This window comes from Syngnathus floridae, chromosome 4 (assembly GCF_059516105.1).
Source record: "Syngnathus floridae isolate MCC-2025c chromosome 4, RoL_Sflo_1.0, whole genome shotgun sequence".
In the NCBI taxonomy this organism is placed as follows: domain Eukaryota; kingdom Metazoa; phylum Chordata; class Actinopteri; order Syngnathiformes; family Syngnathidae; genus Syngnathus; species Syngnathus floridae.
Window position 1 is genome coordinate 11000985 of NC_142416.1, and position 17120 is coordinate 11018104.

The 17120-nt window shown below is 39.9% G+C and overlaps 2 protein-coding genes across 4 annotated transcripts in view; one reads left to right on the plus strand and one right to left on the minus strand.

Moving 5' to 3' along the window:
• cep170ab (centrosomal protein 170Ab) lies at nucleotides 1–11871 on the minus strand. Of its 3 annotated transcripts, none has more exons than XM_088374388.1 (19): nucleotides 11758–11871; nucleotides 9929–10073; nucleotides 9742–9831; nucleotides 9115–9196; nucleotides 8925–8980; nucleotides 8321–8480; nucleotides 8018–8149; nucleotides 7409–7861; nucleotides 7000–7340; nucleotides 6791–6919; nucleotides 6014–6143; nucleotides 4491–5909; nucleotides 4138–4372; nucleotides 3576–3684; nucleotides 3332–3475; nucleotides 2635–2723; nucleotides 2142–2235; nucleotides 1406–1457; nucleotides 1–1233 (listed from the first exon to the last, which is right to left on the minus strand). In XM_088374388.1, the coding sequence occupies exons 2-19, from the start codon at nucleotides 10031–10033 to the stop codon at nucleotides 1001–1003; spliced, it is 4053 nt and encodes a 1350-aa protein (XP_088230514.1). In that variant the 5' UTR covers nucleotides 10034–10073; nucleotides 11758–11871; the 3' UTR covers nucleotides 1–1000. The 3 variants fall into 3 exon arrangements, 2 of the variants coding, with proteins under 2 accessions (XP_088230514.1, XP_088230515.1); XM_088374389.1 differs by having other exon boundaries at nucleotides 9929–10070; nucleotides 11758–11849; XR_015858115.1 differs by having other exon boundaries at nucleotides 1138–1233; nucleotides 2142–2222.
• Nucleotides 11872–16107: 4236 nt separating this feature from the next.
• Nucleotides 16108–17120, plus strand: part of bcl11ab (BCL11 transcription factor A b) — a 34967-nt gene continuing 33954 nt past the window's right edge. Inside the window, exon 1 of the mRNA XM_088373755.1 lies at nucleotides 16108–16602. Within this exon, the coding sequence (XP_088229881.1) occupies nucleotides 16548–16602 (55 nt within the window). The 5' untranslated portion in view covers nucleotides 16108–16547. The remainder of the gene's footprint in view (nucleotides 16603–17120) is intronic.

Sequence of the window (17120 nt, forward strand, 5' to 3'; positions counted from 1 at the left end):
TTGGATTATCATGCATTTTATTGGAAACAAGGCAAACAATACACAGGTATTGCGGAGTTAACAATTATACTAAAATCCTCAAAAAGATGTTTTTCTTTTACAAACCATTATAATCAGCATTATTATTATCCAAACAAAACTTTCTCAAAATCATCAACAAACATACTAAGTGCTGAGCACAACACGCAGTTAGTAATACTGAATAAATTTGTTGGGTAGAATTTGATCAGGTTACATTCATGTGTAAACGATAATATGATGAAGCATCCCTCCTTTGCATCACTGCAGCATGCCACCACAGGACTCGGAGGTAAACCCTGTATATATATGCTGGTTCAAACACAATATTTGAAAAGAAAATAATTGGACCAAACCTTTCCCTTTCTTGCTTCCTTTTTGGCCAAACCACCACCATAAATAGGGATTTTCTCATCCTTTATATACCAATATAAACATACAACAGCTTCATCATGTGCAAAGCAACTACTTTGATGACCCCCTCACCATATTATTTATATTATTATTTATTTCTACTCTTTTCCTGCAATAATTGCTTGGGTTAGGGCACTTGTGACAAAATACCGAAGGGAGAGGAAAATCTTTCTCAGCGCTACGTTTGCACATGATATTTTCACATGGTAAAGGCATGTAGTAGTTTGGGATTTGTCTGTAAGAAACACCTATAAGGTAAGTACTTAGTTGTTCTTTTCATACACACAAAAAAAAGAGGAAAAAATCATACCATTGTACAGGAGATTTTCTTTTGGACACCTTTGCACGGTTTCTTACTGTTACACTATTTATTTACATTGACAATAGACAAAGGTTTATAAATCACATACATGACTTTGGGTAATATAAAGGAAATCGCTTTGCATCAACAACAGAATAAATATGTAAAGCATAGTAAATTTTGAGAAGCTTCAAGTCACTTATAGATATCCAACAGATCATGTGTACACTTCTGGACGAGTCCAATATGATGGACACGTGTTGTCAATTATCCGCTGATGTGGGGAGACCCTGTGACTTGCTCTGCTACCTGTAAACTCTCCGATTGTCCATGTGATTCACCGGGGGCGACTTCATGCCTTGAGTCCAACAATGCACTGGAAGAAGCCTCTCCTCCAGTGGTAAGAGATGATTCTACTTGATGAGTGGCTCGTGGGCTGGTGAGGCCCAAGCTGGTCAGAGCATCTAGAGTGCCGTCTGGGTCGACCATCATATCAATCACTGGACAAGGAGAACAAACATCTATTTAATACGGCATGCTTGCAAATAAGATCCAATACAGTTATGCATGACATCAGTCAATGTCAAACAAAAAGCAATGTATACTGAATGAACTGAATATAATCGTTTTTCTATCGTTCTCATAAAAATATATAATTGATCAGATCCATACCTAGCAGTTGTCTTTCCACTCGTTTTAGATCTTGAATGATAGTGGAAATCTCCTGGCAAAAAAATAAACAGCAAATATTAACTCTTGTGACGTCTGTAGTTTATTTAATCTTGCATGCAAAATAGCACTTTGTGCATAAGTGAACACTCATCATCTATGCTTTTTCTTCTTGAGTCCTCTCACTCCTAGCAAGACAAAGCTCTTCAGTAGATCAGATGAGACAGCTGGACTGGGTTAAGGCAAAATTCATAACCATGTTCGCTTAGAGTAGTATCACCTCTGACGAGGAGGACTCTCGAGTTTCATCACACGTCTACTTTTCTCTCTTCTCCTAAGCAGGAATTTAGCACAGTCTTCTATCTGTCCTCCAACATACTAAATGTATTCCGTCAACACTTTCCTTGACTTCCGCTAAAAGTAATCCAGTATTTGGTGTTTACTATTAAAGGGAATGGATTTTCTCCTGAATGGCATTAATTCCATTCAGTGAAATGGAATTGGATTACTCCCGTAAAGAGATTACAAACAACGTATCCCATTGCTCAAGCCATAACAAATTGCTACCGTCATTTTTGATACTAGACAACACACATTAAGCTGTCTTACTGTCTTGTCTTTTACAGTGTCGGTGCTAATCATGGTTGTATTTCACAACAAAGCTTGCAAATGAATTGCTTTTGCCATTTTCCCCTGGAGTAGATAAAATAATGAAATTGTGAGTAGACAGGATGATCACCTTGTTGGAGCTCTTCAACAGCAAGGAGTCATGCTCTGCCTGAAGCTTGCTCTCAATCTCTTCCCATTTCCGGTCTTTATCCTTGAAAAGGATCCTTGCGTTTGAGAAGCAGTAAAAATAGATAGAAGCAAAGTACATGAAATGAATTTTTTATATCGCCCTTCCCACTGGACTATTGAATACATCATTATATTAATGTGATGCCCATTGTGGTACCAATGAATGAAAAAGCTTGTGAGTTGTCATTCTGTGTGTGATAACGAGTCCGATTTGCTGCTGATTATTGGCGTGAGCCTTTGTGATGTGTCACTCATATTGGTCTAGTTGGCCTAATTTCAGTAAATAAAAAAATAAAATCTAAGGTAAATCAAAATAAGCACATTTCAAGACTTTATAAATGCCCCCCCCCGAGTTTTCTATGATATCTTCTATCCTGCTTTCTACCATAAATTAAACAATGGGTGAGTGTTTATTGTGTATATATACGGCTTACCTGATTTTGCTGGCTGTTTTGTCGACAGATTTTCGTATTCGGTGTGAGAGTTGATTCACAGATGGGAGGAGTAAACTATTTAGCAGTGCCTGGAGGATGAAAACATGTTTTTTGTGATGACAAAATCAACAAGATGTTTAAAACATTAATGTAACTGTTGCTGCTACATCGCGAGTACTAAATCTTAAAAAAACAAAGAAACAAAAATGAAACTTTCCATTGGGCATTTTTCTGATTAGAAACCATTCATTCATTCATTCATTCATTCATTCATTCATTCATTCATTCATTCATTCATTCATTCATTCATTCATTCATTCATTCATTCATCAACTGTGAGTGGCAAATAACCTGCTCTCTGCCCTGTGGTTAAGTGCGTATATTTTTTGAGTGCTCTCTCTAGTGGTCAGTTTATTTTACAGTATGTATGTACAGTATTCTGCAAACAAAGCGTCTGTTATTTACAACAAATCAATTGACTCGTTTCTAAAGGAAAAATGTTTTACATAAAAATAAAAAAGTAATTTTGAGGGGGATAAATAAACTTTCATTTTCATAATGTAATCCTCGGCAAGCCACAGTATTTGGGCAGTCCTTGCTTTGTTAATGGGTTGAAGACAAAATACATTTCAGCACTGTATTTAGATTTTACTGGAGGTGATAGTGAACTATTTTTTAGTTTGAAAAGGGGACTCACTTCATCCTGATTCCATGTTTGTCGACGAATGGAACGAGATGCCTGTGAACTGGAGGACCTCAGTCTCATTTCAACTGGCTTCCCATTTGCTTCCAGAGCACTGCTATAACCCCTTTGCTCCAAGCTGTCATCACATTCCTCCAACTGTAACAAATTCAGCTCATATCAATTATTTGAAGCTGCTGTTTTATTTTGCATTCAAACTCTATCTACATTTTGCAACTGTCAAATATTTGGACAATACCACAACTCCGGGGTCAGTGGCTGCAGGGCTCACTGAGTCAATCTCTCCAGCTACGTCGTGAATCTCTCTTGCAAGCATTGCTAAGTCTTTGGCAAGGTCTTGGCTAATCCTGTTGAACAAATATGGATACCACATGTCAATTCTAAAATGTCAACCAATAATTTGATATCATATGGAGAACACAATAGGGAGGAACTTTGTAAAAATGGCGCTCAAGAAGGAGACGTTAGTGTCCCAGATATGAGCATATCTAAAATGTGCATATCAACCAAAGAACAGAAGCAAAAAAAACCTTTTGAAGATGCTGCCTGAAACCGGTAAGAAGGTGTCATTATCCACAGACAGTGAAACAAGGGCTGTGTGTGACATAAAAAAAAATTCAAAAAAATAGAGATGTGTTCTGTGGTCCGACAAATGTAAAATGTAACTGTACCTTGATACCCTTCATCATAAAACACCATTATGTATATTTCCATTTCTAATTTGTAATCCAAAAGCGCTTTCACATTTTAAAACATGACCAGTTTACACCATCTAATGTTTTCAAACTCCATCTACATACCTGGCTATCTCCTCACTATGTGCTGTCCAGTCTCTCATATATTCATCCTGATCCCTTGACGCTGGCTTCAATCCTGCCGAATTAGGAACAGTTGGCCCCGAGCCTCCGAGCTGTGCCACTCGTGTGGATGGAACAGGCCGTGCCTGGCCCTGTTTGGACAGATGGCGGTTGGAACCGTACTCATCTTCTGAGGTGGAGGCATACTCTACGGGCACGCGGCGCCACCGAGTGCTGGCTATGGCAAAAGCAGAATTAGACCATCTTTGAGAATTTGAACACTCATGGATTTGAACAATACCACTAAAATGTGTTTCTAAACAGAAGAATGTGAAATTTCAGCATCAAATATGTACCTGCTGGTGCGGCCTGTCCATATGAGGATGTGGCTTTACTTTTGTCAGGAAGCTTGGAGGCACTGTTCGCCCGGGCTCTGGGTCCACAGACAGGGGCCACATTAGACCCTCGTAGTCCGTGTCTAACAGCATAATCACCGACAGTACTTCGAGCTCCCAATCCTCTACTCCTGGTCACGGTGGCTTCAGAGTCACTCTGGGCAGAAGGAGAACCGACCCTTGGTCTCCTTGGCTGTGCTAGAGCCTCTATCCGAGACATTCCTCTTTTTGTCAGACCTGTCCTGGATGTGGAACTTGTCGTCGAGGCCTCAGAGGCCACAGACATCCTGTCCAAATCTGGAGGTTCAGTGTCGGTTGAGTCACCGAGTCGGGCTCTGCGCAGTATGGAAGCCCTCGTGGGCCTTGGCTTGGGTGCACTTGGGGTTTTACCAGCCGGAAGAGGAGAAGGGGTTTGGTTGATTTTAGCCCGACTGGACTTGGTGCTGGCCCCCACTGTGGTACTTCCTGTTTGGGTTCTGGCCCGTGAACCTCTGCTTTGCTGCGTGGTGGACTGAGTATCAGAAAGAAGTGAGTTTGAATTGACATCATCATCTGTGAGATCCAGAGACGTCCAAGGCTGCTGAAGACTTTGTGGTCTAGTCTTAACCCGCTTGTCCTGTGTCTCTCGACCAGCGGCTGGGCCTTTGTTGTTTGAGCACACAATGGTTTTCTCTCTCTGCTGTCCTACAAGAATTCTCCGTTTTTGAACCATTTTCCTTGCTCCGTCAGCTTGGCTTACCGTACTAGTTGTGTCCACATCTGACTCTGGTGACGCAGAACCTTCGATGGACTGACTCGGCGGGTCACCTTGGTCTGATACAGTGGTCTCCAAGAAAGCTGCCACTGCCTCAGAGTCCTTCTGTAGCGTGTCAGTGTCAACGGCAGCCTCCCTACTCGGGGGTCTGCTACCCGTGAGTCCGTCAATGCGGGGAATCAGCTCAATGGGTACGTTGGAGCTTGGTTTTTCCACAGTAAAACTCTCCTGTCTCAAAATGGGTTTTCCACTACTGTCTCGGATTTTCTCTTCCTTTTTCCTCATCTGCACTTCCTCTTTTCTCCTCTCTCCACTCGTCTTTGGCCGAGGGGGTAACTTTGCCATCGTACCTGCCTGTCTCGTGCTCCCGTAACTGCTGCCCTGTGACTTTGCTGGTGAAGAGCGACTCGGGCTACTGTGAGTGGGCAAATTCTCCCCTCTTGGTAGCTTGTTCTCTTTCTCTTGCAGTTCTGTGTCCTGTTTCTCTCCCATGTCTGTGTGCATGACAGAACTTGGGGTCCTCCTTTCTTGAGGAACTTCCTCACCAGGCAACTGAGGCAGAGTTCTTCTTTTACGTTCTTTTTGACCAGATGAAGCAAAGTAATGACTTGATTCACTTCCATCTGCTGAAAAAGCAAAATTACATCTCAAATGAGTGTGTCCAGTGCTTTACAAAGCAGTAGACCTGGATGTATTTTACTTGGGCTTCTCTTCAGAAGCACTTAGGTACCTTTGTCAGAAACCAAACTCTGACTCTCGCCTCCAGATCCCTCAGGGTCTGTCCTTATGTGGCTGGCAGCGAGGATAGCCCACTGCGAGACCCAGCGAGGACCACCAACCTCCAGTTCCTCAGGCAACACCTGGGAAGAGACAGCATGGAAAAGCTCCAAAACAGGATTCTATGGCATAGCTCAGTCTAATACTACAATGGGAGTTTTCATTTTAATCATCACTGAGTCATACTGAAATGACAAAAGTTCATTCAAACTATTATATAATGTGGTTGCGCAAGTGTGCACACCCTCTTATGTGTTCAGAATCAACCTGTTACAATTGCACTTGTGTTCAATGGACATCAGCATTTACCCACCACTATATAAAAGCCTCTGATTTACCTCAAATAAAATTAAAATGCTCTACTTGGCTTTTCCTGACATTTTAGTTCTTTCTCACCGAAGTCTGAAAAAGGTTTTTATTAAACTTATTTTGTCAAGTGGTTGCACCAAATAAAATCATCTGGATTCAGTCACATTTTTTTTAAGTGTGGATCCACATGATCTTATTTTGTGCAACGACTTGATGAAATACAATTGAATAAATTCAACACAGCATTTTTTTCAGTGTACGCAAACACCAACTGGTATTTGGAACTGTGCAATGATGCTCTCTACTTTGTCTAAGATCCAATTTCCAGCTGGAGAAAATATGACCATAATGATTCACTGTTGATATGGTATTGTTTTGGTGATGCAGCACTAGTGTTGTCATAAGAACTTTGTTTTTGCACCTCTGTTTCCATAAAGCCAGGTTTTCCTCTCTCTCTAGGAGAAGACCTCTGGGAGGGGAGGTTCTCTTTCAGGTCCACATTCCCGACTCTGGAAACATGCATAGCTTCTAATTCATCTACACCAAACACCTGAAATACAAAGATAACAAAAGTAACCATTTGCACTGCAAATGTTAAAATGATTACAATGAATGTTTTTCCATTTCCACCTTGTCAATCATTTTGCGAGCCTCTTCTTCTTCATGGTCTCCATTTTCAAGCTCAATGGTGTATGTGCCTCTGTCGCTACAATCATCTCCATGTTGATAGCACTCATCATGACTCTGTTGCCTTTCTACAAAACTACCTGGCACTTTTGTACTTGAAGACCTCCGACGGCGTGCTGGACTTTCCTCCTCTGCAAAGAGCCCCTCAGGCACATTAGCACGGGCTTCTCTGATCTTTATTCCTGTTACACCCCAAAGCCCCAAATGGCGTTCCTCCAGAGCCTTGCGTGTTTCTCCAAGTGCGTTCTCTGAGTCGCTCTGTGTGCCATCCTCATGTGTGCTGTCTGGCATAGAAAGAAAAATGACAAATAAGCTTATTTTACTCCAATGGTGGCATACGCACATGCAGTACCTTTCAGACTCCTCAGTTGAACAGGTACATCACTCTTCACACTTTCCCCACCATCTTCTGTAACCCTTTCTTTGACAGTCAAAGGCAGCTCATTCTGGGCCAGCCAGTCAGCGACTTTGACTTCTGCTGCCATCACAGCTGTCTGAAGTGGACTCAGCTCCTCACCCACTCCCCTTTTTGGACGTGGCTTTGTGTCTAAGCCCAATTTTGCCACTCGATCTTTGACCGTCACCTTGCCTGATGCGCCCGGGTCGAATTCGATGGTGTAGGATGCGTGACCGTGGGCAGGCTCTGCAGCAGATGAAGCACCAGCTTCTTGATCTCTTGATGTGGCCTCACCACTTGCTTTACTTTCGAGGAGGGCATCTTTGGTTGGGATTTCAAAGTAGCTTGGCTCCTGAGTAGAGGATATTTGTAGGGCAGACTTTGGCATTCCTGCACTCTTCTTTATGTCTGTTAGAAAAAGCACAATGGTATGGTGGTTCATAATTAACACTTGTAATGTATTTTTTTAGATCAATCCAAGTAACCAAACCTGGACATTTAAGATAAGTTTATGATGTCATGTATATTAATATGTTAATCAGTATGTACAGTATCGTATTGAACCTGTTTGAAGTTTTTCACGATTCCTATCAGAATTCTTTTCTTCAGGCCTTCCAGAGTGATCATCGGCCTCTCCATCGCCCCACCAGGCAGGCTGTCCATAAAGAGGTGTTCCCCTTTTCAAAACTGCAACATCTAGAACAGCAACAAAAAAATTGCATGTTTCATCATGGCTTGCATGGGTGAACAGAAGAAAGCAGGACTCGTACAAATAGACATCTGGAATGGAAATGAGTGATACTGATGGTTCACTAATGGAGGCAGCATTGCTGGATGAGTCCCTTGCACAGAGTCCAGGTAACTAACCTGTCATCTTTTCTTCCACCTTGTTGGGCTCTGTGGGTTTAGCAGAGGCTGCCTCACTCACTGGTGCAGCTGCCTCAGAGGGTTTCCCTTCTGATTTTGAAGACTCACCCTCCAGAAGCCTTCTCTGGCTGAGCTGCAGCTGGCTGCTAAATTTCTCATGCTGAGAGAATTGAGAAAGCAAAAAGAGGTGAGGAGATAAGTAAAAAAACAAAAAAAACGAAAAAAAAACATCCAAGTATTAGGAGATAGTCACATATGTATTTAGGTCAAAGAATTTAGTGAAAAACCTTCCAGTAATAGCTAGAGGTTTAAATAAGGGAGAATTAGAAGACTGTAATTTATTAAAAGGCATTATTTATTAAAACTGTTTAGCTAAGGTATTGGATATCATTACATTGTGCCTATGAAAGTGACCACTGAGTGTACCAGCCTTGTATGCTTTTAACTTTTTACTCAAAGCAGGTACTGAAATAATATTAATAACAATAATAATAATAATAATAATAATAATAATAATAACAATAATAGTAATAATAATAATAATAATAATAATAATAATAATAATAGTGGTCCATGATTTCTCCAAAAAGAGAGGCAGTCTCACCTTTAGAGCCTCTTCTGGTATGTGTAGCTCTCCACGAACAACAGTGAACAAGTTAGTATGTGGGACAAGTTAAGGTGAAAGACAACGAATATTTCATGATGAGAGGTTATATTCAGAGTATTTCATGTTTCAGAGTTGTCCAAATGCACTGGCCTTCTGCTCTACTGCCTAACAGAACACGCTCAAAGGATATCGTAACCGAACCTCAGTTTGTCATCGATCTTCAGTGTGACATACATTTGCTCTTGTACTCGGACATCATTGACAAATGTCTGAAAAAACAACAAAGTGGTTGAGCCAATACTACACAGCGTTTTAACACAAGCCATGACATATCCAATTTGTGAGCTCTCCCACAAACGGTTAAAAATACATTTTTACATTTTAAAATTATTGTGATTATATTTTGCAGTTGTGCGCTTTTTTTTTTACACAGGTGTGTTTCCAATAATCTCCCAGTCTCATCTAACATAATAAAGTGATGATGACCAACATGGTGCACTCGGATTCTGGGTCACCCCCAAGGACCACAGCACTGTATTAAAAATAGCTCACCCTTGATCGGACATTGTGATTTACTAGGAATGCTGTATACATGCTGATTTGAAAGTGTAAATGCTTGAGATAAGACAGGGAAGTAAAACAGTGCCAACTCATTGTTGATAATTATTGTGAGAAAACACGGATAGTGTGTGTGTGTTTGTGTGAGTGTATTATATTTAGATCAAAGTTGCCATAGACCAAAGTCAAATGACATGCATCTCAAATGAAAAAGATCACAGCATGACATAAAACAGCCAACTAACCAGGGACCTACCCCATTTAAGCTACCCAGGTCCTTAACCTTGTGTTCATCTGTCCCCGCCTCGTAGTTGATGACAGCATGTTGTTTGTCCACACTGCGCGACTAAATCACATAAAATCCAGGCAATCACTGTTAGCCAACATAATCTCCCAGTCAGATTATCATACAGGAATTATAGCTCAGGAGAGTCAATCTGTACCTGCAGCATGAGTTCACAGTCATCTCTCCCCACGAAGATCATCTCTCTGGGAAGACGATGACGTGTCCCACCACCACTCACTAAGAACCAGGACGTCAGACTCATGGCTGCCTTTCAAGATCTCCTTGATCTTTAATGCATCCTGCTGAAAATGAAAGAGAAATTAAATCACATCCTTGGGCATACCTACTCGATTTAATAACATTGAATTCAAAAGCTGTATCAAATACAAAACTGTGTATGTTTAGTATGAGATTCTTCAATTTTACAAAAAAACAGTAAAGAGCAGAATTGCTCGCCTGAAATTCAGGATTCGAATCTCAGTTTTTTTTATTTACTCTGTGGGGTTTGTATGTTTTTTCCACGTTTTTTGCATTTATAAAATTAACTAAAAATTTTATTAGATTAGAGCAAAAACATTTTATTTTGTCAAGTATGACCACTATGAATTTTTTATGTGCCTCTTTCAGTATTGCTGTATGTACAATAGAATGATGGGCATTTGAGAATCATAATCTATAGACGACTCTAGGATTATTTTTCTCCCATGGGTAAAGGAGTATTTATATATATATATATATATATATATATATATATATATATATATATATATATATATAAATAAATAAATACTGGACGGTCTAAACTATTCCTGACGGGAGCTATGCCCCCCCAGCCCTGGTGTAGCAATATCCCTACTTTATTACCTCATTACTATTACTTAGTGACCCCCTATATTTTTAAATCTGACACTTGACAAATAATCAAAATGTTAAAAGAAAACTAAAAAAACTTAACACTAAATTTAAAAATAGTCTTCCTCAGATACGCTAACAACGGCCGTGAGGGCAGGATGACTCAGAAAAATAGTACATTTGAACAGCTGCTTAGTAAGACTGAATGTTGTGCCAAGTCAGAGAAAGTCCATCAAAAAACATTTGAACACATGGACCACAGAGAGGCAGGATGCTCCTCATTGAAGCTCTCCTAAGAACAGCATTAAAAAAAAAAAAAAAAAAAAGCTTCTATTTTGACTCAAATAATCAGCTGGACTCCCTGAATGCTGCAATAGCATCACAGACACAAAGGCCTCATTGCTGACTCACGACTGAATTAATGGGATGAAGCCAAGTTTGTCCATTCAGTAGGCTATCTGGGTTTTATTTTAGAGCATCATTTTGAACCCCCCCCCTCTTGGGGAGGTGTGGCAGTACCCTGGCGACAGTGGCCTGTTTGCCCCCTTTATACGCTTGACTGCACATTCATGCTGAGATCATGTCCAGAAACTCTTCTCTGAAGATGACAACACATCAACTAGGCTTGCATGGGAGGAGGCAGCTGATGGCTAGTCAGCCAATGACAACGCCTGAAAATTAGCCCAGTTAGGCCATCGTTCACATAGATGCATACAATATCAAGAAATAGAGAAAAAACGATATTCTAATCACCTAAAACCACAGATGTCACTGTCTATACGTAGTTTAGAATTTAATACGAGCGTTGATAGCGGTGTTTTATCCGGAAGCGACCCGGATCTGCAGCATTGATCCGAGTACGTCCCTCCTGGTTTTGCACTTGCTCCTTGAGGAAAATAAATCCGCGTTTGGTCCAAACGTCAATTATTTTAAAACGGGAATTTGTTGCCCGGAGCTCATGACATACATTATCTTGGTATGGTCGACATTTAAGGCTAGCTTTCTCATAATGCGCGTAGACTGCGATGCTCATCTAACCACATCCCTCTGAAGAAACTAAACTAGCCCCTCGCATCAGGACCAGGGCACCAGGGTTTTGCAAATAACACCGGGAGGAGCAAACATGTCACTCACCAGCTTCTGCCACGGCGATCAGCATCCGATTTACCGCACTAGAATTATGGACCAAGCTGAAGCTGTTTGCTTCTTTCTCCGTGCTGGCCGCCAAGCCCAGTAAGCATTATAGCGCCTTCGCCTCACGGTGGCGCTGTGTGCTCATTTGGAGAACACGATACAGGGTTACTTGACATTGCAGAAAAAGTGAATTTATTTATTTATTTATTTATTTATTTATTTATTTATTTATTTATTTATTTATTTATTTATTTGTTTGTTTGTTTGTTTGTTTATTCGATGTGGTGCTTACTTAAAACAAGAAATGCATTTGATATGGTGTTTTAATTAGGTAGTTTGGAATTACTGGTTAGCAAACTACACAAATTGTCATGAAATAAATTACTGGAAAATAATATACTGGGTTGAAAACAACCCAGTTTGGGTTAAAAATCGGACCCCCTTTTACTCAAAACAATCCAATTTGTGGTACATAACAATCCCACATTTTGTTGTTAAAAACAAGGTGAGGTTGGGTCAAATTGACCCAACTTACTGGGTCAGTCCAATTTTCAACCCAGCAGTTTTAAAGGTGTAGAAATGTCTTTAGAAATATACAGTACGTTATCGTAAGAATTTTAACATTCTAATTTTGTACACTAGATGACGCCAAAGTATTAAGCTTGTTGAGTGGATGCTGCTTACACGCGATTCCGGAATCAATTCTAGCGCTTACAAAATAATACAATACTAATTCTAATTCTAATTGGATGGGAATTATTTGCAAGTATCCATAGTAAAAATACCATAGGACAGATCCAATGTGAGCTATTTCTTGACAATTTCCATTTCACTGGTTAAGGTTCAATTGTATTTTATTTATTTAAAATTTGAATCTAAGAAGGCTTCATTTAATTTATTTTTATTTATTTAATCAATTTTTGTTTTTGTTGGTGAATTTCACATTTTAATTCAACACAAGGACTGATGAGCACCATTCTGGTTTTTCTCCATCGCTTTGTTGTCAAGAAGACAATCCATTAAACTTTACTGTAATGAATTAGAAACAACTTTTACCATGATTCTATACTACACACATAATAAATATATTGCTAAATCAGATGTCACTGCCAAAACACTTTGTTGTGTTGGTGACGAACAGTTAATATATTAAAGTTATTTTTGGGGGGGATTTGATTGAGGTAATGCGCTGTGAAACTTACCGCAGTACTTGTCGTTGTTGTTTATGTAGTTTTTCCCTCATCCATAGTGAGCTTGGAAGAGTGACAACTAGACTTGCACCAAATGAAGTGTATTATTTTTTAGTACATTTTGATAATTTATTTAGCTCCACACAGCGTTAAAGTTACCAATAATTAATTCAACTGAATACCACAGCAAACATTCATCAATATGTATCAACATTATTTGTGACAGTTTTAATAAAAGAATTATTTTAGGTGAGTGTGCACTTGCTTTGTAACAAGAAAAAGAAAACACCACTTGAGTTAATTGGCATTGCATAGTTTTGGATACAATATACATATATATATATCATACATCATCCTACAATAGTTCTTCATTGAGGATAATCTACATCAGATCCATTTGGTAAAGAGGCGTACATCACATAACAGTCTAATCCATGGCAATTTAAATGATGGAGGCGGCCACAGTTTTTCATCAGCGCTAATGGAGGGCCATAGAGGACCTCACATTTATAACCAGACGTGTGACCAAAAAATGGAGAAAATACATGCAAATGTCTGTTTTTTTTTCTTCTTCAGACTCCAATGTAGGCTAGATGAGAGTATTTTAATAAATTGCATGCTCACTTCATGTATAAAAGATCCAGCCTTCAGCCACACAGGGTTTGAACAATAAAAAGATAACTACATAAACGCTCTCGTGCATAAAAAATACCATTCAAGGACAGCATAAAACTGCTCAACAGCAAACTGTGCAAGAACTCATTTTGTGCATTTTTTCCCTACAAAAACCAGCTCACTCAAAATTTGAATATTATTCAGGTCCTATGTTTGTTCTGGCTGTCATTTGAAATCCCTAAATCAATTGATAACCTATTTTATGAAGCTGGTCTATATAAAAACAAAGAAAACAATCCGAACTTACTGACGTAATGTACAAAAAATATCAGTATGAGAGAAAAACTTTAAACAGAAGTAAACGTTGAGGAGTGGTGTTTGACGTAAACAATCTTGATGAGAAAAGTGGACGATATTTATTTTAATTTCATTCAGTACATTTTCATATACTGTATTTGACAGACTAATAAATGGGGCTGTTAACTTGTTAACTTGAAGGTGCAAAACAACATTTTTTTTAATGCGATCAGATTTCACTGTCTATGCGATCCAATGTCAATCTGATCTGCTCATGGGCTTCAGAATTGGTAGTGCTGGGCCTGGATGATGACAATGGAACTGTGGCCTCAAAACATTTCTCTACTTCTGACTTTGTCTGTCCTCTGTCTGTTTGCATATTAACACATCCCTACGGAGATCCCAAATGTTTGGAAAAATGAAACTGTCTTTCCTTGATGATCTTTTTATGGAGACGGCAACAAATAGACGATGGCATGTCACATAACCATCTGCATCCTTGAATTATTACGATCACCACGAATCTAAATATCCACTTTGTGGAAATGAGGTAAATGCCCAGATGAGGGGGACGAAGGTAAATCTTCTCTTTAACCTCTGCTCAGAACTGCAGCAGAACACACAGCAAGCAGAAAGTTGCTGTTTTTCACCCCTTAAATGTCTTTCATCGTATGAACTCAAACATGCTGTATGTTAATTACCTCACCTCCCTGGTAACCACGAACCAATAAGTCTTTGTAGTATTAATTACTGCCCAAAATAGGAGAGATACTTGGTGATGTGTATCCAAAGTAAAGTAATCAAGCAATGACAAAAATGCCATGCTTTGATCTTGTATGATTCTAATGTATTTACATATATGTAAATAATAAATAAAGTAAATAAATAAAATAAATAAATAAATAAACACATAAATAAATAGCTGTAGCTATTTGTAACATATGCCATGACCATAAAGAACAATTATTTTATTCAACAATAACAATTTATCTCAGTATGCTCCAAAAGCCACTCACATTTCAACGAATGTGTGTAATAATGAAAAAAAAAATAGTGTACATACAAAGCTGTTTTACATAAAGAGGAAGATACCTCGTGACTATGAATTAAACATATTGTATTCAACAGTCACAATCAGTCTTGTATTTGGCATGTGACTGTCCTCAAATAAATCATTTAATTTACCCTGAGAGTGGGCTTAATAGCAGTATATGCATAATTGTGTGAAGTGCAAGGCCACACATGCTGTTCTACACCTTTAACTTTATTATTATATCCGCTGTTTTATTCCTCACACTTTTCTGGTGTGCTGCTCCTTCCACAGTTTTTTAACAGATTCTCACCAATCCAACTTTATCATCTTCCCAAAATTCACGCCTACTGGGCTTGCATTTTTCCCATTCCAAAAACATCATGCATTCCTTCCGATTTAATATTTTGTAACTAAAAATTCACCATTCATTTCCAATGTCCATTTGGTATTCGAAACATTCAGCTTATTCACCTTGGGAAAGATTTTCAACAGTCCAAAAAATCAGACAAACCAGAATGTTCTTGTGTGTAAGTGTACTCATTGAGGAGACGATCTTGGGCATTGGGGCAGCCATATTGGCCAAAACATTAGGTAGAACTCTGATTCATGTGTGTGGTTGTCCACAATGCTGTGGCCATATTAGCCAAAATATTAGGTACACCTTAGTTCTTGTATCAAATGAGCTGCCCATATGGGAAAAAAAAATATTAGGTGCATTCCAGCACTACAAATTGTACCAAATTGTACATGTTGACTAAAAGATTATGTTCACTTTCATTCGCAAAAATTACATTTACAAAGGCCAAAAATTCAAAATGTTTATGATTGTCACCTACAGTTTCCATATTTGTATTACCCATTTACCCATTCAAAGCATTTCTAGTTCAGTTCATTCCAGGGCATTGTGTATCATTCCATTGCATTCAATATACCATATGATCACATATCCAGTAGTTTTCTATTGTACTAATTGTACTTATGTTGTAGAAATACATAGTTTATATAGACCTACATTCTCTCTCTCTCTCTCTCTCTCTCTCTCTCTCTCTCTCTCTCTCTCTCTCTCTCTCTCTCTCTCGGTCCAGCCCCCTTCTTCCTCAGTCTTCTGGCGTGTCATCTCAGGGTTCCCTCTCCGTTTCTATAGGTAGTCCATAATGAGTGTCCATTGGTGTTTATAGTGGCTGCCCCCTCCCACTCACCGGCTTGGCCCTGCCCACGTTTCCGAGGTCTCACTTTGGTTTATCTTCTGACGTTCAAGTTCGCTGGAACGTCACGTCCGCACTTGAACTTGCAGCTCAGGGTTTGGGGAGGGCATGAGGGGGAGGAGGAGGAGCGGGGTCTTCTCTCACTACATGCGACCTCCATCATCATCATCACCGTCATCATCATCATCACTACCATCATCATCATCGTCGCCACTCTCCCGTTGCGCTAAAAGTCATGAGGATCTCCTTTACGCAGCCCGCAGCGCGTTACTCCCCCTCGCTCGTGCGCGTGTGATCCGCGCACTTCACTTTTGCGTGTGTTTTGAGCGCCTCATTCGCGCGGCGCGTGATTATTACGGACGTCAGATGCATCCATGAGGAGATTTTCACTTGGAGTCTACCTGGATTTCCCAATGTGAGCTCCGCTGAGAAGCCGCCACTCCAGCCAACATGTCTCGCCGCAAACAAGGCAAACCCCAGCACTTGAGCAAACGGGACTTTTCGCGTAAGTACATGTGCACGGTTGTGTTTCTGTCCATGGAACCACTTATTTGAGTAGATGGGGACTTCCTTGATGAATTTCAATTGCAAGATGGTCCTTGTGTGTGGGAACTCGCGACATGGAGTGCTTTTTCAAAATAGTAGGCTTTATTGCAAACGCAGCGCAGAGGTTCAACTTAACGCGGTTAACGCGTTGTGTCTTGCGCCTTGTAAATTTCTTTTTGCCATCAAAGAGCATGCATAGGCTTTGTCACCACCGACTGCCTGAAGTGGATGAGTTACCAGCAGTGAATACAAATATATAACCAGCATCATTTTTTTTCGTGCTGTCAAGAGTTTTATTTGCCGAGGTTAGAGGCTGTTTGGTCAGGAAGTGGTGTTTACATACACACTTGTCCGCAGCGCAAAGACCTCGTGTGCGCGGTTACCGCGGAAGGCTCATATAGTTAAAAGTGAGGCGGTATCCCATGAATCCAATTTCAAAGCGTTTTAAAAGGGCACACTTTCATTCAAAGAGAAGAA